Source organism: Eubalaena glacialis, chromosome 6 (genome assembly GCF_028564815.1).
Source record: "Eubalaena glacialis isolate mEubGla1 chromosome 6, mEubGla1.1.hap2.+ XY, whole genome shotgun sequence".
In the NCBI taxonomy this organism is placed as follows: Eukaryota; Metazoa; Chordata; class Mammalia; order Artiodactyla; family Balaenidae; genus Eubalaena; species Eubalaena glacialis.
Window position 1 is genome coordinate 113697987 of NC_083721.1, and position 23217 is coordinate 113721203.

Below are 23217 nucleotides of genomic sequence, written 5' to 3' on the forward strand. Positions count from 1 at the left end.
TTTTGAATACTTGGAAATGCAGGATTACCTGTCCAAACTACAGGTCACAGTTGATAGAGTAAGTACATGAAGACCATCTGAATACACAAGAATAGTCCTGAGGGTTTACACTAAGGAGATACAATTTTTTTTATTTATAGTAATCCACAAGTACCAATTACTATATAAATTTATCTGGTCTGATGGACTTCAATATATTTTGTTGTAGCATCTGAATATCTAAGAAAATAATTGGACTATAGCCTATTTCAGTAGTCTATGTTTTTTTTTTTTATCCTTGACATCCCTGGAGTTTCTTTGAGGCTCTAGGAAACATCAGTAACAGTAGTAATATCAGTATCAGAGATACAGAGTAGGTGTGTTGGGGTTAGTAATATTAACAATAATAATAGAACTATAGTTAGATATATAACTATATTTATAACTATAGTTAGTATTAACTCTAATAGTAACCTATGGATTTAGGGGTTAGATGACAAATACAATAGCAGATTGTAATTCAAATGATTTATAATATAGCAAAGTCCTTCCATTGGCACCTACATCTGAGTTAAGCCAAAATTGCACCTTTCTTTCCTGAAAATGTCTCAATTTAAAAAACCCTTAAAAATCTACAAGTAAATTATTACATGTAATTCTTTTTTTAATAATAGAAGAAAACTCTGCTGAACTGGAAAAAGATTTTTATCTTCAGATTGAAATGATTCACTGATGCCCAGTGTGATAGTATTAAACTATGTTTACAAATCCTTTGATACTCCTCCCTTCAAGAGGTGGAGCTTTATTCTCCTTCCCTTGAGTGTAGGCTGGACTTAGTGACTTGCTTCTGATGAAAGGAATATGGTGGAGATTTAAAAAAAATAAATAAAGTGACAGTATGTGACTTTTGAGACTGTGTCATAAAAGCATTGTAACTTCTTCCTTGCTCTTTCTCTTAGATCACCTGCTCTGGAGGAAGCCAACTGCCATGTTGGAAAACTACCTCATCAGCTCCACAGGGAGATTCACATGGCAAGGAACTGAGGCCTCCTTCCAACAGCCATGTGAGTGTGCCATCTTGGAAGTGGATTCTCCGGCCCCAGTCAAGCGTTCAGATGACTGAAGCCCCAGCTGATATCTCACTGCAACCTCATGAGAGATACCAAGGCAGAACCACTCAGCTAAGCCATTTCTGAATTCTAACCAACAACTGTGAGATAAAATGTTTGCTCTTTTAAAGTGCTAAGCTTTGAAGTAATATGTTACTCAGCAATAGATAATGAATATAACCAGGAAGGATTAAGATTTATTTTTTAAAAGGCACATCTAGAAATTAAGAAAAAAATCTTAAAAAAATCTTAAAGCATCAGACAGAAAGAACAAGCTATTTACAAAAGAAACAAAATAAGATGAATATTTCTTTCTTATCAGTAATAGTAGAAGTTGGAAGTCAACAACTACAGTTTTTGGACAAGCAAAGATTCAATTTACCTATACATCCTATCTTAAAAAATAATTGAAGAAATTCTCTAACCATATAAAAATTGAATAGAATTTACTCATGACTATACCAAGATCTTACAGGCAAGATAAAAAAGCACACACACACAAAAGGCTATTTTGCAATATTTAAATCTAAATGGATGCTGACAATATGAATGGGAATTTGTAATATGCTATAAAATTAGTCTTGAAATACAAATAATTTTCACTTACATATTTACATAGCTTAGTATTAAACTTTCTCTTACATAATTCATCATTCAGCAAGTACTTACTTGTCACTTACTATGAATATGTATTTAAAAAAATTCTCAGCAAGTGAATAGACCTTTGATGCCCACAAATGAAACTTAAGAACTACCATCCCTGCAAAAACTTTCCTGAAACATTGCATAATGTTAGTTTTCAGAAATGTGCTATTTGTATAGTTTGGTTTCCTGTGTAAGCTCTAGGTTACATTTAATAAGTGTGTAACTTTTTGTATTCAAAATTTTTTTCCAAGTTCCATAATCTAATATAATTCATTATCATTTCTCCAGCACTTCATTTTTGTTTTAAATGAATCTTTGTTAATCATTCAACATCTCTTTGCTGAAGGTAAATAATACAGCACATTCCCAATTGACAGATGTGGAAACTGAAAATAAACATGAAGAAATTTATCCTTGGTCATACTGCCAATTTCTGAAAAGGCCATATTATTAATTCAGCCTCTGATACCTTATGGCACAATTCACTTGACAAATATTTACTGGATACCTACCATGTGTCAGCACTGTATTGGCCACTATAAAATCAAACATGAAGACAACATAGGCCCTGACATAAATGAGTTTAGAGAAAGAAGTCAGGAAAAAAAAAATTATAAATGCAAGCTTTAAAGCAAAGTGATAACAAACAGTTCAGAATAACCACATTTTCTAGAGATTAGGAATAGCCAGGAAACTCTTCATAAAATGGGTCATGAGGATATATTTCAAGAAGTTTGACAGGTGACCAACTATGGGAGTTCAAGAAAATAGAAGCCTAAAATGATCTTACTTTCCCTTCCTACTTCTTTTTCTTTCTTTCTCATTGAACTAACAATGAAGGTGGTATCCTTAACCAGTATGGGTAATTCATGAATGAATGTGAGGCTTGATGGCACTTTCATGTATAAAATACAAGAACTCTCTATTCAAGTTCTGGAGTTATTGATCAAGATACAATATTGTATTCAAATTTTAAGGTCCATCTTCAGGAAGCTAACCTTTTTTTCCGAATAATTTTGAGATGAACAGTTATTTCAACATTTGCATTTATATTTGTAGGAGGCCAGCTATAACATGTTTTACCTTTTAAATGGTGTGAGGTTTAACTTTAATTACAGTTTTTTGTTTTGGGGGTGGGGGGTTTGGCCACACTGCGCGGCTTCCGGGATCTTAGCTCCCCAACCAGGGGTTGAACCTGGGCCACCGCAGTGAAAGGGCCCTACCCTAACCACTGGACCGCCAGGGAACGCTCTAACTTTAAATATAGGTTTTAAGTTTCTGTTTTTAGTATTTAATTACCCAATGGAAAGCAACATATATACAGATACATGTATATATGTAACTTGTATAGGTAACGTATTTTCTATACATTACAAATTACGATACTGGTTACTCAAGGTTAAGTTCTCTGTAGGATCATTTCAATAACTCACACCTGTTAACATGAAACAATTTTAATATTTGGCCCTTACAAGACCTTTTACAATAGCTCAAAAATAGAGGGATGTAACGAGTCTTATCATTCCAATCTACCCAATGTAACTAGTTTGTTACCCAGACACCAGTTCCCCTACACTTCTTTCACCACTTTGGAAAAACGGACTACAAAGAAACCTAGCGCTTCTTAGGCAGTTTCATTCATTCCATGAATAAGTAGGCACTGTAAGGGACTTCACCTTTTAGCCAGGCCTTTTTTACCCTTTTGGGAGCACAAAGCGCCCCTGCCGGCTGATAAGGGAATTCCGTAAACTTCAATCCCCTTCCTCTCTTTCTGCCCGGCCCACGAAAGCAGGAGCATCACAAAATTCCCAGCTTGGAGCTTGGGTATTACCCACCCAAGCCTAGTGACGAGCCCTCACAGCGTCGCCCGGGCTTGTAAGGTTGAACCGTATTAACCTTCGGCGGTGGGGGCCGACCTAGCTGTATCCGCCATCACGTGGCCGCAGGGGCCCAATGACGGAGGCCCACGCTTTCCAGGCCGCTGCATGTGCTCACAGAGCCGGAGCTCGCGCAACGCCCCGCCCCGGCCGTACGGTGCGGCCGCATTAATCCTCCCATGAGGTCCCAGCCTCTGGGGCTGCGGGTTCCTACCGAGCGTTGTTTCCGAACTTGGCCAGGAGAGCGTTTCCAGATTGGCTTGCTCTGGAGGCGGGCTGAGGACTCATTTGAGACTAGGACCACTTCCTGAAGCGCGAGACAGGAAGTTATCTGGTATCTCTGGAGTCCCGTGGAGAAAGTACTGGCTGCCGCACTGGTGGCGGCTAGAGCAGGCGGTGGGTCGGCGGACTGGCTGTTTGGTCTCGCCGCAGCTAGGGGCCGTTTCCATCGCAGCACCACGGCCCCATCCTCCAGCCCAGACCCCGGCGCGGCTGCCCGGGGGGCTCCTTCTGGCTCCTTGACGCCGCTCCAAGGGGCATCTACCTGGGCATCGCCAGGGTCTCCCGCCGGGGGACTGGTTCCCGGCTTCAGCACTCCGGGCCACTGTAAGAAGTGCCCTTATCAACCCGCGCCCTGCCCCCCTCCCTGAGCCATCGAGACCCTGGTCCAGAGCGACAGCCTTGGACCTGGGACTAGACGGATCCAAGACGCTAAGCCCTGGCCTCCTACAGACGGGGCTCTGCATCGTCTCTGATATGTCACCCACCATCTCCCACAAGGACAGCAGTCGGCAACGACGGCCAGGGACTTTTAACCACTCTCTAGATATGAAGAGCGGTCCTCTGCCGCCGGGCGCCTGGGATAATTATCCGGACTTGGTTGGCGGGGAAGGGGACAAAGAAGCTTTTCTTTGGGATATCGGCGCTAGTGACTTCTCAAAACCCCCACGGAGCTGCCGGGCGGAATTAAGAAGCATTTTGCTGTTGCTCTTTCTTTACGTGCTTCAGGGCATTCCACTGGGCCTGGCGGGAAGCATCCCACTCATTTTACAGAGCAAAAATGTTAGCTATACAGATCAAGCTTTCTTCAGTTTTGTCTTTTGGCCCTTCAGTCTCAAATTGCTCTGGGCCCCTTTGGTTGATGCGGTTTACTTTAGGAACTTCGGTCGTCGCAAATCTTGGCTTGTCCCTACACAGTATATACTGGGACTCTTCATGATATATCTCTCTACTCAAGTGGACCATTTGCTCGGAAATACAGATGGCAGAACCCCCGATGTGGTTGCTCTCACAGTGACATTCTTTTTGTTTGAATTCCTGGCAGCTACGCAGGACATCGCTGTGGATGGTTGGGCGTTAACTATGTTATCCCGGGAAAACGTGGGTTATGCTTCTACTTGCAATTCAGTGGGCCAAACAGCCGGTTACTTTTTGGGCAATGTTTTGTTTTTGGCCCTTGAATCTGCCGACTTTTGTAACAAATACTTGCGGTTTCAACCTCAACCCAGGGGAATCGTTACTCTTTCAGGTAGTGTATTTAATTTATTATGCTGTTAGGTTTATTGTACGTTTATGAATCCTTTCGACAGTGTGTGTGGTGTTAGAAGGAACCATTATTTAATGTACTGGAAATCATTTTATGGGAGATAATCCGAGGTAAGTTTTCTGTTCTACTAAAATGAGCTTCAGCCAGAATGATTACATTAGAGCAATCATAATTGATCAGTATTCTGAAGTGAGCAGGGAAAGGCAACCCATCCAGTAAACATTGTTGTGTCATAGCAAACAAAACTCTGAGTCTAGGGATACCTTGGTACTTGCCTAATAATACTCAGATGCACATTTTTTAGAAGACTGGCTAGTGTGAAGACATGAGCCTAGCCTTATTTCAGAATTTTCCTTTCATTTTTTGTTAGACTGAGATTTCTAGCTCCATGTTTCCTGGTCCATTTCTACCCCTACCCTTATACCAAGAGGCCTCATCTAGCCTTCTGGTGAATGGAACAGGGTTAATTCATTCAAACATTAATGAGCAGGCTAAGTGACAGGGTTCAAAGGGCCTCCTATGATTAAAGCCAATTCCCGCCCACAAGAACAACTTGTGGGAGTCAGGCTTGGCATTTGCTGTTGTTGAATTACAAGATTTCATGAAGTGGGTAAGTAGAGTTCCAGAATGCACAAAACACCAGGTGAAAATGCACTGAAGCAGCAAAGTACAGAAAGATACAAGACAGTACATACAATGTTCAAAGTGCCTGAAGCAGTCACTGTGGGGCCTGATTTTGGAAAATGGTGCTGAAAGAAAGGTTGTGACCAAGTTAAAGGTTGTTGCCCAAATTCTTTTTTTTTTTTTTTAAATTTTTATTTATTTATTTATGGCTGTGTTGGGTCTTCGTTTCTGTGCGAGGGCTTTCTCTAGTTGCGGCAAGTGGGGGCCACTCTTCATCGCGGTGCGCGGGCCTCTCACTATCGCGGCCTCTCTTGTTGCGGAGCACGGGCTCCAGACGCGCAGGCTCAGTAGCTGTGGCTCACGGGCCCAGTTACTCCGTGGCATGTGGGATCTTCCCAGACCAGGGCTCGAACCCGTGTCCCCTGCATTGGTAGGCAGATTCTCAACCACTGCGCCACCAGGGAAGCCCGACCAAATTCTTTAGTTGCTGTGAGTAAGAGTTTAAGGTTTATCCCGTAGGAAATTGGGTGTAAATTCTACAGATTTCCCCCTCTTTCTGCATGAGCACAACACAAGGCCCTGTAAGGTTTTCTGGTTTTTTGTTTTGTTTTGTTTTGTTTTTTAACTTTCCTAACAACTGAGAAACAGTAAAATTACCAATATCAGGAATGACCAACACTGGGAATATAGTAGAATTCTTCATTCTGGTAGCGATGATCAATTTAGGTGACTGTCTCTTGAAGTTTAAACAGCTAAACTTTCTGTCATCTTCCTAGTACTAGGGGGTTCCCAATAGGGTAAATGTCAGGGCAGGGTGTGTGGTGAGGGAAGTTTAAGGGCTATATCATAATATTCAGGGAAGGGAGGAAGGGATTCCCAACTGTATTACTGAAATCATATACACCTCCTCCACGCCCCTACACCCTATAAGTGACCCCCTTTCTACCTCCTCAAACTGCTAGTGAGCCACTACTACTGATGAAATAATAGTTATACTTTTCCTCAGTTGGTTTACGGCCAAAAATGGTTGAGAGATACTGCTTTGCACCTAAACAGATTTGTCTCTGAGTGTTCTGGGGTCCCACTCCTGCTATATGGATAATTCTCTGCTTACAAATACTTCATGAATGCATCGTTGCTTTTTTATGTGTCTTGCTTTTCCTTTTTTACCGGGACTGTTCATATCACCAAAAAGGGCTAATAGGATGATGTGTTACTTAACATGGGGAAGTCTCAGTAAAGAAATCAAGATTGAAGAGATATGGAAACTAAATTACTAAGTAAATTAGAGCTTTCTCGTAAGTGTGATAAAAGAGTGATTAATAAAATATCATTCCAGAGAATGCCATTAACTGTTCCCCTATGGGAAGATCAAAATTGTGCCACTGGATTTTTATTTACACTGATTTATTATTTTGAATAGCTGTTTGTTCTGGAATTTGAACTTTGTTCTCCAGCAAATTGTAAAAATAGCTTACTTTTTAATAAGTTAAGAGTTGAGCAGTCCTGCATTTTCATTATCCTTTGTATGACTGTACATATCACATTTATAGGTTTTTTTTTTTGGAACTTAGTATAACTAAGAGTAACCAGTGGCCTTGAGGAATTTAGAGAGCACAGAAAGAATCATGAAGGAAATACAGTTGCTTAGGTAATAAAAGAAGAGGCAAACACTGAGGCAGATGTTTACAAAATGAGGAAATTAAAAAGAGGCATAATTATTTTTTAAAATTCTGAAATACGTTCTGTGATTAGCACTTTGTTTTGAGTTACAGATCCATAGAGATAGAATATATTGAGAAAGAACAGTTTTTGCCATCTAGAAAGCAGTAATCTAAATAGTAAATTTAGAACAGGAAGGAGAGGATGAAAATACAATCCCTTAGAAAGAAAACCTTGATTATGCTGAGATTGGCTTTTTGGTACCTTTAGGGATACAGAACAGTCCTTAACTCAGAGGTAGCCTTTTTTTGCTCCTGCCCCCTTGGTTTTCAAGGATCTTTGGCAGCAAAAAGAGATAACCTTTTAAGCTTCAAGCAATGTGAGAGTAACCCAGTAGAACACAGAGATTAGAACATAAAGTTTTGTGCCTTGAAAAGATCATATATTTCAGTTCCTCATTCTTATTGATGAGGAAACTGATCAGGAAATTCCAACTGGCTAGTTAGAGGTAGAGATAGATATACCTACAGCTTAGGTTTCCTGACTCCTTATTTGGTGTTTTGCCTCCAGTTGGTAGGAAACTAGGAAAAACTTCAAAAAAAAAAAAAGCCTCAAAACCTGAATATAATATGTGCTGATTGGGCTTTTCTATAAGAGAAATCAGCACTCCGACTGCTGATGTCTAAAATACATCAACATGCTCCCAGAATGCCGGATGCCCAGAAGTGACAGACTAAGGGTTTCTTCTTGTTGTGTTGTTATTTTGATTTTAAAGTGACCCAATGCCTGTTTGGTACTGGTCATGTGATAGGTGTTACAATTTGATGAATAAAACCTGGACATTCTCTGCTTGCAAGGAATTTATAGTCTATAGTGCAGGTTTGCAAACCAAAATGATGAGTTGGTGCAGGACTGTAGGTATTGGAGGGGACAGTGGTGACCTGAAAAACTCATGCCCTTTTAAAGGCAGGTAGCTTCATCTCCAATAAATTGTTGTCTTGTGCCAGTAGGATCCCAGGATTGCTAGATATTATGAGTATTCAGGAGAAGCTGGAAATTCCTTTTATTTCCTCATTTTAAAAACATTTGCTAGAATCATAAAATATGTCCTTAGGCCAGATCCAGCCTGAGAACTGGTAGTCGAGGCCTGCTCCTCTAGAAGTAGTGGTAGAGACTTCCCTGGTGGTCCAGGGGTTGAGACTTCGTGCTTCCACTGCAGGAGCGCAGGTTCGATCCCTGGTCAGGGAACTAAGATCCCATATAACACGCATGGCATGGCCAAAAAAAGGGAAAAAAAAATTAGAAGCAGTGGTAACAATAATGAATAGAAGTGATTGGGATGGTTGCAGTATATTTGGGTTTTGAGACAGGGAGCAGGATAGTCTGATAGTGGAGAAGAGGGCCAAACATATTAGAGCTATGAATCTGTTTATCTATAGATAGGCCTGCACATATAGGAGTAAATCAGAGAAAAATGAAATGATGCTTTGAAAAAACAGATGCTCTAAGTATGAAGGTAATCAAACTGATGATAATAATAGTAAAAACATTATTTTTAAGACATTTGTGTTTTGAGAGAGAGAGTGCTGAATTCTGACCACTAGACCACCAGGGAGACTCATGATATTCATGCTTTGAATTAGGAAGAGAGCAGGACCATTAATTCTGACTTAGTGACAAATTTCTTTGTCTTGCTTTCTGAAGCAGTACTCATTAATATATTTTACGTGACTAGAAATACTATTTAGAATTTGGGCAGAACTAACTGACCCATTTCTAGATCAGTTATTCTTATATAGGCTGTAATACATTCTTTAGCATCTAAATCTAGGCTTGAAACATTCCCTTATACTCTCAAAAGATAAAACTATAGAGATAGAAAACAGATCAGTAGTTGCTAGGGGTTGTAGGTGAGAAGGTTACTATAAATAAATAGCATGAAGGAGTTTTGGGGGTGTTGAAACTGTTCTGTATCTTGATTATGGTGATAGTGATTTGAATTTATGCATGTGTTAAAATTCATAGAACTGTACACCAAAAAATTGTTTTACTGTATAATTACTTAAGATTTATAAAAATTTAAAAAAGGAATCCATTACCTTACAAGTTAATCCCTGGGTAAATGTCATACACAGTATATGATATACAGTCCTTGAGTTTCACTCTATTTTTGCCTTGAATGGAACAAGTTCATAAATCTGGTGGATCTCACATCTCAGTATAGACAAAGGAAGAAGTGAGCTTCTTTTCAAATGTTGGGGCCCTAGTAGTAAAGTGAGATAGCTGGGAATACTGGGGCTGCTAGATTCAGGAGAGATTAAATATTAAAAACTGGAGACCATACCCCAGAAAGAAGGTTTAAAGCCTTTTTTCTTTTTAAAACAAAGCAAAGGAGAAATGGTACTGTATGCTTTCCTTGTCCAGTAAAGAACTGTAGAATAGCTTTTGTGGATGGGGTGCATAAAAGCCAATTTACAAAATACACTGTAAACCAAAAAAGTATTTGATTTTATTTGGCATATGTCTTACTCTGAATTTCACTTCTAATTTTATTGAAATTTATTTGGAGGCCAATTGAATTAGCCTTTACTATGTAAATTTATCAACAAAACAGTCAGAACCTCACTAATTACAAGCAGTCTCCTACTTTCATTTATAGTGTTCCTGAAAACTATAATTTAATTGGAGAAAGCAAAATAGACTTACCTAATACAAGATGTTCTCCTAGAAAATTAAAAATGAAAAATAGGGACTTTTCTGGTGGCACAGCAGTTAAGAATCCACCTGCCAATGCAGGGACACGGGTTCAAGTCCTGGTCCGGGAAGATCCCACATGCCGCGGAGCAATTAAGTCCGTGCGCCACAACTACTGAGCCTGCGAGCCACAGCTACTGAGCCGGGCACCTAGAGCCCATGCTCTGCAACAGGAGAAGCCACTGCAATGAGAAGCCCGCGCACTGCAACGAAGAGTAGCCCCTGCTCGCCGCAATTAGAGAAAGCCCTCACACAGCAACGAAGACGCAATGCATCCAAAAATAAATAAATATTAATTTTTTTAAAAAATGAAAAATATAAAACCCCTGATTTCACCTGTTCTTTTAAATACAATTTTGGATAAATGTTGCATTTTATACATGTCCTTTTCATTCTTTTTATTATTTCATATTTTTTAATGTGGGGTTTTTATCTTAAAATGTATGTATATATATATCTTAGTATAGGAGGTCACAAATACATATTTTTGTTTTTAATTTTTATTGGGGTATAGTCGATTTACAATGTTGTGTTAGTTTTAGGTGTACAGCAAAGTGAATCTGTTATACATATATCCACTCTTTTTTAGATTCTTTTCCCACATAGGCCATGACAGAGTATTGAGTAGAGTTCCCTGTGCTATACAGTAGGTTCTTATTAGTTATCTATTTTATATATAGTAGTGTGTATGTGTCAATACAAGTATGTATTTTATATGTGAGTGTGCATGCTGAAACATTTATTAAGGATGGGGTGCATATTCAAAAAGCAAGATGTTTGTTCCGTTACAGAATTTCCATTTCTTGGTTTGCTGTTATCTAAGAAAAATTTTTTTAATTTAATTTTTTCCCTTTACTTTTATTTATTTATTTATTTATTTTTGGCTGCATTGGGTCTTCATTGCTGCATGCAGGGGCTACTCATTGCGGTGTGCGGGCTTCTCATTGCAGTGGCTTCTTTTGTTGCGGAGCACGGGCTCTAGGCGCGCTGGCTTCAGCAGTCGTGGCATGTGGGCTCAGTAGTTGTGGCTCGCGGGCTCTAGAGCACAGCTTTAGTCGTTGTGGCACATGGGCTTAGTTGCTCCGCGGCACGTGGGAATCTTCCCAGACCAGGGATTGAACCCATGTCCCCTGCATTGGCAGGCTGATTCTTAACCTCTGTGCCACCAGGGAAGTCCCTTCCCTTTACTTTTGAACACATGATAGCTGAAGTCCAATCATCATCAGTTAAGGCTACAGAATACATGATTTCAAAACACCTAAAGATTTCTTTGTTTTTAGATATTTTATATTGTCTTGTATTTGAGACCTGCATTTCTTATTCCTACCACAGTCGTAGAACTTTTGCATTCTTAAATTTCCCATTAGTTTTAAAAAACTTTATTTAAAAATAATTATGGATTCACGGGAGGTTGCAGAGAAATGTTTAGAGAAGTCCCATGCACCCGTCCCCTAGCATCCATTGTTAAAATCTTACATAACCATAGTACAATATCAAAACCAAGAAATTGATATTGGTACAATCCATAGAGCTTATTTAGATTTCACTAGTTATACATATATTCATTTATGTGTACGTGTGTGTAGCTCTATGTAATTTTATCACATGTGTAGCTTTATATAACCTCCACCACCACTATCAAAATACTCAACTGTACCATCACCACAAGACTCTTGTGTTGCCTCTTTACAGCTATACCCATTTCCACTTCTCCATCCCTAATCCCTGGCAGCCACTAATCTGTTTTCCATCTTTATAATTATGTTATTTCAGAGATGTTAGATAAATGAAATCATGCAGTCTGTATGCTTTGGAGGTTGGCTCTTTTCACTCAGAATAATTTCTTTGAGGTTCATCCAAGTTGTTGCATGGATCAATGATTTGTTCAGTCTTATTGCTGAGAAATATTCCATTTGTTAGACATACCACAGTATATTTTACCACTCATCCATTGAAGGCAATTTGAGTAGTTTCCAGTTTTTGGCTATTGCTATGTGAAAGTAAGTCTTCATTTCTTTCAGATAAATGCCCAAGAGTACAAATGCTCGTTTATGTTAAGTGCATTTTCACTTTTGAAAGGGACTGCCCAATTTTTTTCTGGAGTGGCTATGTCATTTTATCTTCCCACAAGCAATATGTGAGTGATCCAGTTTCTCTGCATCCTTGCCAGCATTTCATGTTACCATTATTTTTCATTTTAGCTATTCTGATGAATCCTGCATCTTCATGTGATAGTTTGGAATGCTCACTGTCAACTGTTCTATAAAAGTCTGAATTCAGCTTCCAGCTTACAAAAAGTGATTTAGGGGTGTCAGGATGTAGGTTTTACAAAAGCTGAATGCAAGAACCTCCTATCATAGCATCAGAGTAGAGATAATATCATACATGTTTAATTTAAATGGATTTTGTGCTTGGCCTGAACATATTTTAAAAAATGGAAAGAGTGATTCATTTCCATCTATTCAATGATACAGGCCCCAGATTTAGCATGTGGTGGGAGCATTGAATCTGTTGGCCTCTCAGCTTCAGTCTTGCATCCTGGGCTGAGTTTAAGTCTAGTGTTTTGGGACAACAGGGATCTTGATAGTCAGACAGCTGTTTAATCTAGTGCTTGATTGAAGAAACCGTTTCTTCTACCCCAGAGGAGAACCTGACATTGTTGGAGTTAATGAAAAAGTATGTGATCTAAACATGGCACCTTCCTAAGGGGTTAGGAAAACTAAACGCTTAGGAAGCTTTCAAAATTAGCTTTGTATTTAGTCAGTTTTTGCATTGCATGCTGTCTTTCAAAAATCTAATCCCCAAATAAGATATGACTATATTGTATTATAATCAAAACAGAATTTTCTGGGAGTGCTCCTCAGCATAGATATTTCGAGCAAATGCTTAAAAGGGAGAGATTTGTGACATAGAAGAAAATTCTGTTTCTTGCTGAGACTTAGCTGGAGACCCAGGGCCAGATACATAGTATTTCTATTTCAGTTTCTTCCATTGTGAAAGTGAGAGCAGTGGACTGATGATAGGTGTCTAAATTCCCTTCATGCTCTAACTTGTGAAGTAGAGAAAGCTGTACTGAAAGCAAGATGAAAGGAAGGCCTGACGGTTATTTAGAACAGAAACTGAAAGTTTGTTTTCCTGCGACTTCTGAAGGACTAAAGTTCATTTCCATAGTGTGAGAGTTAGAGGACCTGGTGTGAGCCAAGGATGGTTGTATCAGACAGTGCTTCTTAATTTTTCTACCTCTTCTGATGGTGGAAGAGAATGAACCTATACCACGAAGGGTCTGGGGGCCTGGTCCAAAGCCTTGAAAGCTTGAAATTTTTTTTTTTTTAATTTATTTATTTTTGGCTGTGTTGAGTCGTCGTTTCTGTGCAAGGGCTTTCTCTAGTTGTGGCAAGTGGGGGCCACTCTTCATCGCGGTGCACGGACCTCTCACTATTGCGGCCTCTCTTGTTGCGAAGCACAGGCTCCAGAAGCGCAGGCTCAGTAGTTGTGGCTCACGGGCCTAGTTGCTCCGTGGCATGTGGGATCTTCCCAGACCAGGGCTCGAACCCGTGTCCCCTGCATTGGCAGGCAGATTCTCAACCACTGCGCCACCAGGGAAGCCCCTTGAAATTTTTTTGAAATCTAATGTTTTATCTTTAAAATTCATGGAAATTTTGCCTTCTCTATAATATATGTTTTTCATGAAAATGTTTCTTTCTAAGTTATTGAGTAAATGAACTGTTTATGAAGATGGACCATGTTTGGTTTGCATACCCTATGGCATACCACCTTATGGGGAGATGGAGGTGGGGAGGGGGGAATACAAGTAACCAGTTCAAAGAAGTATTCTCAAGTGTCTATGTTCCAGACTTCATGATTGGAGCTACAATAAGTACCTTTTTGTCAGGTGTCTCTGTTTAGTAGGAAGAGAGCCTACTTGCAGTAGGTGTTTCTGAGCATCTGGGTAGTATAATGAAGAACATTCTTGTTTTAGAGTCAGATCTGAGTTTGAATCCCACCTCTGGCACTTCCTGGTTTGTGATTCTCTTTCACTGAGTATAAAACAGGAATAATAATGCTTGTCTTGGAGAGTGAGTTTGAGGGTTATTGCCCTGTCCTGTGTTTTGCTTTGGCATAATAGGAGCTCAGGTGCTGGCTATTATATCCTTTTTGATTACTGGTGCATTGTTACATGCTCTTAATTTTTGCACGCATTGGAGCATTAGGTAAGATCTAGTAGCCACTTCAGAATATTTAACTTGTCTTACAGGTCTTTGCACAAAATCATGTTTAAGGAACTTGAACATCAGCTCTGACATCTTGATCATACATATATACGTCACAATGCTTTTGCAGATAAAATATATAAATCAGAATCAACCAAAATGTTAGTAATGAAATATTTAGATTATTCTTGCTAATAATATCTTTACAGTGGTTGGTATATCAGACTATGGATGTTCTGTAGGATCCAAGCAGTATTAATAAACAATAGCCAATAGTCTAATAATAGTATTTATGGTAATTGCATTCATAAATCTTAATATATTTTCTGGCAGTGGCTAAGCCTCTCTTTCTGAGCTATTCATTCTTCAGTCTCTCTGAGCAGTGGAAAGCCTTTGAATGAGGGCTCTGAATGACCTATTGTCACTCCTTTCTTCTTTCTTGTGTACTGTTATCTTACCCTCAAAGCACAAAGAAATTAGAAATAATCTTATCTGCAAACAATACTGAAACCTGTTTAACTTGTTCTTAATCTTTTTTCCCTTGGTACTGGTATCAAGGAGTTTAAATTCAGATGAAGATTTTGTTCATTAAAATTGGGAGAATAGGGAATTCCCTGGCGGTCCAGTGGTTAGGACTCCACGCTTCCACTGCAGGGGGCACGGGTTTAATCCCTGGTCGGTCGGGGAGCTAAGATCCTGCAAGCCTTGTGGCGCAGCCAAAAAAAAAAAAAATTGGGAGTGTATACTAAGCAAATTAAAAAATTTCTTTGCTGAAAGTAGTATATAACTGAAAACTTTTAATTTTCACTTAACATTTTAAAAAAATTTATTATTTTTATTTATTTATTTTTGGCTGTGTTGGGTCTTCGTTGCTGCGCACAGGCTTTCTCTAGTTATGTCGAGCGGGGGCTACTCTTTGTCCCGGTGCACAGGCTTCTCATTGTGGTGGCTTCTCTCATTGTGGAGCACGGGCTCTAGGCCCCCGGGCTTCAGTAGTTGTGGCACATGAGCTCAGTCGTTGTGGCTCGCGGGCTCTAGAGCGCAGGCTCAGTAGTTGTGGTGCATGGGCTTAGTTGCTCCACGGCATGTGGGATATTCCTGGACCAGGGCTCGAACCCGTGTCCCCTGCATTGGCAGGCGGATTCTTAACCACTGCGCCACCAGGGAAGCCCCTTAACATTTTTATAGAGACCATTAATTGAAATTTCTGGTGACAGTGAAAGTGTTTTTCAGGATTTCTTAAAGAGCCAGTTTAAACCAAATAATGAACAAAAACTTCCTCAATGAGAATAAGATTGTAGATGAAAGTCTGTAAACAAGTCATTATTTGTCACATTTCACAGATGAAATTAAGAATGTAAAAATAGTGAACGTTAGCCTCACTTATAAGAATAATCTTAAATTGTTCGTTCCTTTTGAATCAGAGTCCAAAACACTATATTAACATAAACTGGAAATTATGTTATCATGTTATTTTAATGAACTTTAATCATAAGATTTGTATTTATTAGTGCATTTTAAAATGGATACCTTTGCATTTAGGAATGTTTCCTGTTTCTCTTCTGATATCTGAAATTAATTTCAGATCCTCCTCGACTCTTCATGGGGTTATGTCCTGATAAATCCAGCATAAGTTGAAAATATCATCAGTCAAAAATGTGTTTAATACACCTAACATACCAAACATCATAGCTTAGCCTTGCCTACCTTAAACATGCTCAGAACACTTATATTAGCTCACAGTGAGGCAAAATTATCGAACACAAGGCCTATTTTATATTAAAGTGTTGAATATCATGTAATTTATTGAATACTGTACTGAAAGCTGTAGCTTTCTGGTGCTGCCCAGCATCATGACAGGATCATACTGAGTATCGCTAGCCTGGGAAAAGATCAAAATTCAAAATTCGAAGTACAGTTTCTACTGAATGCATATCGCTTTCACACCATCATAAAGTTGAAAAATCTCAAGTGAGGCCTTCATAAGTCGGGGACCATCTGTATAAATTTCACATTATGGAGAAAAGAATTCACCTCAGAATACACATTTCGGTATGTGTTTGAAGCAGTTTAGCTTCTTTAATTTGCAAAATTTGAATAGCAGAGCCTTGTTTTTGGTTAGGCTTGTGGAGACTACACAATTAGCCAATTCTAATAGATTCTTAATTCAACATTAATTTTAAAAAGTCTTTATATAGGCACTGTGAAATAATGGAAGGAGTATGAATCTCAAATTCGGAAGATTTAGGTTCAAGTTCTGCCTGTTAATAATTTGACCTTTGGCAAAGGTTTAAATATTCTGAGCTTTTCCTTGTCTCTGCATAGTAATAATGCCTACTTTGCCTGTCTCACATGTTTACTACAAAAATCAAATGAAATAACTTATAAGAAAGGAACATTTAAATACTAAGGTGAATTTGGTCTATGCATGAGGGAAGTTGATCTAAATGAATGACGCTCTCTGCCGCCATCATAAGTGAGAGTTAAGCTGTAGTGACCCAGCACAGCAGCCGAGCAAGACTGAATACAGAGGGAAACCCTGACTCAAGAATGGTCGACGTTTTTTTGGAAAAAGGTGACTAGGCTTCATGAACAGTCAGTTATGCTGCATGAGCAATAAAATAAAAAGCAAACACATTTAAAACTGAGTATGATTTTAGAATGTTAGAGCTAGAAAACATCTGGGATTTTCTAGGGAGCTCCTCTTATTTTACAGATGAAGAAACTGAGGGTTATCCACTAAGTTTTGGGTTTTTTAAAATAAATTTTATTAGAATAATGAAAAATAATACATGCGGATAACCATAGGATACACACACAGGAATTTAAAGGTAAATTTTATACTTTTCAATATGAAACAAAGTACATATCTCATGGAGCTATATTTCTAGAAATGCCATGAAACAATAGAGTAATAGTCTTGAAAATGAAAAGTATAGAAACATATTATAGGAATTACTAAATAATAAAAGGGTTCAACTCCATTACATGTAGCATAAAATACAGGTATTGGAGAAAGTTTTATAGAGACAAAATAAGATGCATTTATTAGGGTGGTTAAGGAGACACAGGTTTTTGAAATCAGTTGTATGAGGCACTGACTTAAAATGTAACATCAGGCAATGTAACCTCTCAGCCTGTTTCTTCATCTGAAGATTGGGGCTAGTAATAACTTCCCCTGTTGTATTGTTGTAGTAAAGGAAATTATATATGTAAGATGCTTAGCACATTTATGGCACATGGTATGCACTCAAGAAATGGTGCCTCTATTATTACTATTATTTTTAGCTGTTATGCAGAATCTTCCAGGACATTATTCACTCCCTCCGCTTAATTTGTTTGCAATAAGGGCTAATGGCCCAGCCATCTTTCACTGAAACAACCCAAATAGTACTCTTCATTTGTCTTTTTTGTGCATCTACAAGTATGAGAAAATTACTTATGTATCATAGTATTGAAAGAGAGGGTTATTCTTAAACAGATTAAAAACAGTTTAAAAACAAAAGGCAGAAAATCTAATGTAAATGATCATCTGTTTGTTGTTTAAGTTGTCGAAATTTAATAAAGAGCTGAAATGGTTTAAGTGCTTAAGAAGTATGACTGATGCATCTTACGGGATATGAAAATCATCTCCTGCCCTTAAGCAGTTTCCTTGAATAAAATAACACAGCAGGTGTCACAGTTTGGTAACTTTTATTTCATTCAACCCACTAAACCCTTTCCTTTTTCCTTGTTAAGTATCACTGTCTATTCTGGGTCTATGTAATGTATGTTTAACAGAGACAGGACTGTCTTATTCATCTGCTGTGCCTCATCTGGTGCCTTGAACATGACAAGCCCTATGTGTTCATTTTTTTTTAAACAGATTTTAGTTGAGGAAAAGTTGTATACAGAATTATTTAGTATCAATGAAGATATGTTATTTCAAAGGTTAATTATAGATTTAAAACATTTTAAATTTCAGACTTCCTTTTCTTCTGGGGAACTGTATTTTTGATAACAACAACTTTAGTTGCCCTTCTGAAAAAAGAACACAAAGAAGTATCAGTAGGAAAAGAAGAAACCCAAGGGATCACAGATACTTACAAGCTGCTTTTTGCAATTATAAAAATGCCTGCAGTTCTGACATTTTGCCTTCTGATTCTAACTGCAAAGGTAAGAGATTTATAAAGCAAATTCCCCATTCTGTTAAAATTACCAATATCATGGAATACTTCTGTTGCCTTTTCCTAAGTCCCTTTCCACTAATTTTAGAATTTAACAATAAAAACTAGTATACTTTGTTTATTAAATGTGTTTTAAAAGGTGTGATGATATCAAATCGAACATAACTTCAAAGTAAGCTAAATGTCTTAAGATCTTGAAAAAAATTATGCCAATTTGAAGTACTTCTAATAAATGTGAGTTTTTAAATGAATGATATTAATGCTTGGAATGGAAATGAATACCTTAAAAAAATAATAGCTCTCTACCGTTAGAATGAGTATATACTTAATGTCAAAGGTGTTAAAATTATTTACTTAGAATGTAATTTACAAAGATATGGAAATGTATGAATATTAGAAGTCCATTTAAAAATCAATTGAATTATTTTAAAACGTTAGAAGGAAATATACTATCAAATAAAGGGGGGTTTTAGGGACTTTTTAAGAATTCTGTGTTTTCTGTATTAAGATGTCTTAATTTTATAGTTCTAAAACATTTTAAAGAGATTATGTTAGAAGAAAGGTAAGTATATTTTGTTATAGTGAACTATTGCTAGTATTGGAATTAATATCCTAAAATATAAAATCAGTTATAGGATTTTCATATTACATTTAAACCTATCTACATAAACACTTTCACAGCTATCTTTTGATAACCCTAAAGTAAAAATTACAGCCTCATTGTTTTGAAGTACTGAGTTTTTCCTCCTCTCTAAGGATAAAGAGGGTTAAATTTTTAGGAAATGTTAGGAAGGTTTAAACTTAAGGTTCAACTTTAGAAAATGCTAAAAGGTTCAAGGAAGATAATAGTATTATCTAATTATATCATTTAGAGATAACCATTGGTAACATTTTTGGTATATTTCCCTCCAGCCTCCTTTTTTCCCCTATGTATGTATGTGTGTGCATGCACATGTGTGTATATAAACTTGACATATATAATTAATACATTAATTATAATTAAGAATTAATATTAATATATTTATATACACACAAATACTTCAAAAGTGGAATTGGATCATACTGTGTATAATTTTTTGTTTTGTTATTGTCTTCTTATTCCATATTCTTGTATCATTAAATAATATTTTATAATATACTTTTTAATAGCTATAAATTGTCACAGTATATAAATTTGCCATAATGTACTCATTTTTCTATTGTTGTATATTTAATTTGCCATGTGTTTTAATTATGAAAATGCACTAGTGAATATTTTTGTGTGTAACTCTTTGGTGTTCTGAATATTTCCTTCCAATAGATTCTTAAATGAGCAATTAATGGATCAGTGAATATGATTGTTAAATTGGTTTTTAAAAGATTTTAATAATAAATTATACTGTCACCAGCAATGTATAAGGAGTTGCTTCAAATACAGAGTCTAGAATCCCATGTTCCCCCTGTGGAGTAAACCTCACCAAAAATAACATCTCTCCTAACTTTTAACACCATAGATTAGTTTTCCCTGCTTTTGAGTTTTATATAAATGGAATATCCAGTATGTATTCTTATGTCTAGCTCTTGTACTCTTTCACTCAACATCATATTTGTATAATTTATCCATATTGTTATTTATAGCAATAGTTCGTTCATCTCATTGCTTATAATATTCCATTGTATGAATATGCCACAATTTATCCATTCTATCAACAAATGTTTAGGTTATTTCTACTTTTGGACTATTATTAATAGTGCTTCTATGAACTTTTGTGTAAATTACTTTTGGGGAACATAGGTGAACATTTCTGATGGGTAAATACCTGGGAGTAGAATTGCTGGTCATTAAGAAAAGCATAGTATATACTGCCAAACAGTTTTCCAAAGTGATTGTTCCAATTTTCTCTACCACCAGCACTGTAAGGGAGTTCTAATCACTACGCAGCCTTGAAACCACATGTATTGTCTTTTCAATTTTAGCTTTTCTGGTGGGTGTGTAGTGGCATCTCATTATAGTTATAATTTGCATTTCCCTGATGACTAAAGAAGTTGAGCATCTTCTCGTATGATTATTGGCCGTTTGAATATCCAGAGTTACCCTTCTTTCTAAATTTGTAGAATTTTTATTTTTTATATATCCTGGATATGAGTTTTTTTGTTAGATATGTGTATTACAAATATCTCCTGTACCACTTTTAAGACAGAGTAAATGTTGAAGTCAGTTTGTATATCTAATGTTTACAAAGAGAATGTGTTAAGTATAAGTGAAATTCTTTTCTGGACTTAAATGAAATATCTCTGACCTTTAATTTTTTATGTGAAATTTGCTCTTTGGCTCCATTACGAGAAGTTCAAGTATTTAAAAGTATTCAAAGTAATATTTATCATTAAAAAAATGTTTTTTATTTGTGTATTTTCACACTTACTGAAAATTTACTTGTATAGTTGAAAGAATGTCCATATATGTTTATCCAAATTCTGTGATTGTTAACATTTAGCTCCACTTTATTTATTCTGTAAATTGTGCTATTTTACATATTTCTTATGAAGTATTTGGGAGTAGTTTGTACATATCATGTCCCTTTATCCATAAATACCTTAAGTATGTATCTCCTAAAAACAAGGACTTTCTCTGACAAAGCCACAACTTAATAAAAAATCAGGAAATTAAATTGATATAGTACTATTTTCTAATCACAGTGCATATCCAGATTTCACCAGTTGTCCCCAGAGCAGCCTTTATAACTTTATTTTTTCCTGGTCAGGGATGCAGTTCAGGATCACACATTGCATTTATTTAGTATGAGCCTTTCTTTGTCCTTCATGACCTGGACACTTTTTAAAAAAATTTTTTATTATTTTATTTTATTGGCATATAGTTGATTTACAATGTTTTGTTTCAGGTGTACAGCAGAGTGATTCAGTTATACATATACAATATATTTATTCTTTTTTAGATTCTTTTCTCATATAGGTAGAGTAGAATATTGAGTAGAGTTCCCTGTGCTATATAATAGGTCCTTGTTGGTTATCTACCTCATAGTTAGTAGTGTGTGGTGACCTGGACACTTTTTTATTTATTTATTTATTTATTTATGGCTGTGTTGGGTCTTCGTTTCTGTGCGAGGGCTTTCTCTAGTCGCGGCAAGCGGGGGCCACTCTTCATCGCAGTGCGCGGGCCTCTCACTATCGTGGCCTCTCTTGTTGCGGAGCACAGGCTCCAGACGCGCAGGCTCAGTAGTTGTGGCACAGGGGCTTAGTTGCTCCGCGGCATGTGGGATCTTCCCAGACCAGGGCTCGAACCCGTGTGCCCTGCATTGGCAGGCAGATTCTCAACCGCTGCGCCACCAGGGAAGCCCAACCTGGGCACTTTTAAAGAAGACAGACCAGTTATTCTGTAGAATGGCCTTCCATTTATGTTTGTCTAGTGTTTCTTCATGTTTAGGTTCGTGCTGTGTATATATGTCAGAAATATCACAGAAATAATACTGTGACATCTTCAGGGAATTATATCAGGAGCCATATCATGTCCCTTTATCCATTAATTATTGTTGTTAACCTTGATTACCTCGTTAATCCATTGCAAAGTTACTATTTTTCCTTTTGTAATTAAAAACTAATTTGTGGGGAAATACTTTGAGGCTATCTAAATATCTTATTTCACCTCAAACTTTTACCCATTACTTTTAACATTCTTATTTGTTTTTGCTGTTTTTAAGAATTAATCTAACTATACCTTTTCTTACCCCTCATTTAACGCAACCTCTTAGATATAATGTTTTCTCAGAATTAATTTTGAAAAGCTAGATGACTTTTTGGAAATTTTGTTGTCAGTCAGAAATCATCAAAAATGTGTACGGTTTGTGGCAATGATGCTTCATTTTAACCAGATTTATTTGGAATCAAAGGCTTTTCTTTTAAACTTAAAATATACAAATCAGTAGGTTTGGACTTGGACATTGTTTATTGTAAGATATAGAACTTTTTGAAATAGAAATTTAGTTGTAATTAAAATTACAGTTCCTAAGAGTGCTGAATTTTCACTTGTTTTTACTTCATATTGTTAGTAGACCATAAGGGCAAAGTGTGCCTCCGTAACTTGATTGTTGTACCAGATATAATAATATGATACTTACTTGTAACTGGCATGGGTCAATAATGAGACTGAGGTTCTTAAATTACTTACATATGCTTGGAGGAAAATATTTCATAAGTCACAAATTAAAATATTTTTTTGTTTTTATATTGCAGATTGGTTTTTCAGCAGCAGATGCAGTAACAGGACTGAAATTGGTAGAAGAGGGAGTACCCAAAGAACATTTAGCCTTATTGGCAGTTCCAATGGTTCCTTTGCAAATAATATTGCCTCTGATTATCAGCAAATATACTGCAGGTCCCCAGCCACTAAACATATTTTACAAAGCCATGCCCTACAGGTAAAAATGAAATGAAACCTTACTAAAATGAGAGAGGTTAAATGAGGAGCGGTCATCAGTATCACTAATATCTGTGTATAGAGTGTATATGGCAAAAGGCTTGAAAAACATTTTTAACTTCAGTATCATTTATATGCACTTTTATCTCTTTTTAACTTCCTAACAGGTTTTAGATACAGGCTTCTTTCATATGGTAGGCACACAGATTTCTGTTTTTGTTACTGTTTTTTAA

The 23217-nt window shown here is 37.1% G+C and overlaps 1 protein-coding gene across 3 annotated transcripts in view; it reads left to right on the forward strand.

The window, feature by feature from the left end:
• The first annotated feature begins 3936 nt into the window (after positions 1-3936).
• Positions 3937-23217, forward strand: part of SLC33A1 (solute carrier family 33 member 1) — a 43201-nt gene continuing 23920 nt past the window's right edge. For all 3 annotated transcript variants that reach the window (XM_061193525.1, XM_061193524.1, XM_061193523.1), the window contains exons 1-3: positions 3937-5138; positions 18372-18562; positions 22801-22985. In XM_061193525.1, the coding sequence (XP_061049508.1) occupies positions 4367-5138; positions 18372-18562; positions 22801-22985 (1148 nt within the window). In that variant the 5' untranslated portion in view covers positions 3937-4366. The remainder of the gene's footprint in view (positions 5139-18371; positions 18563-22800; positions 22986-23217) is intronic.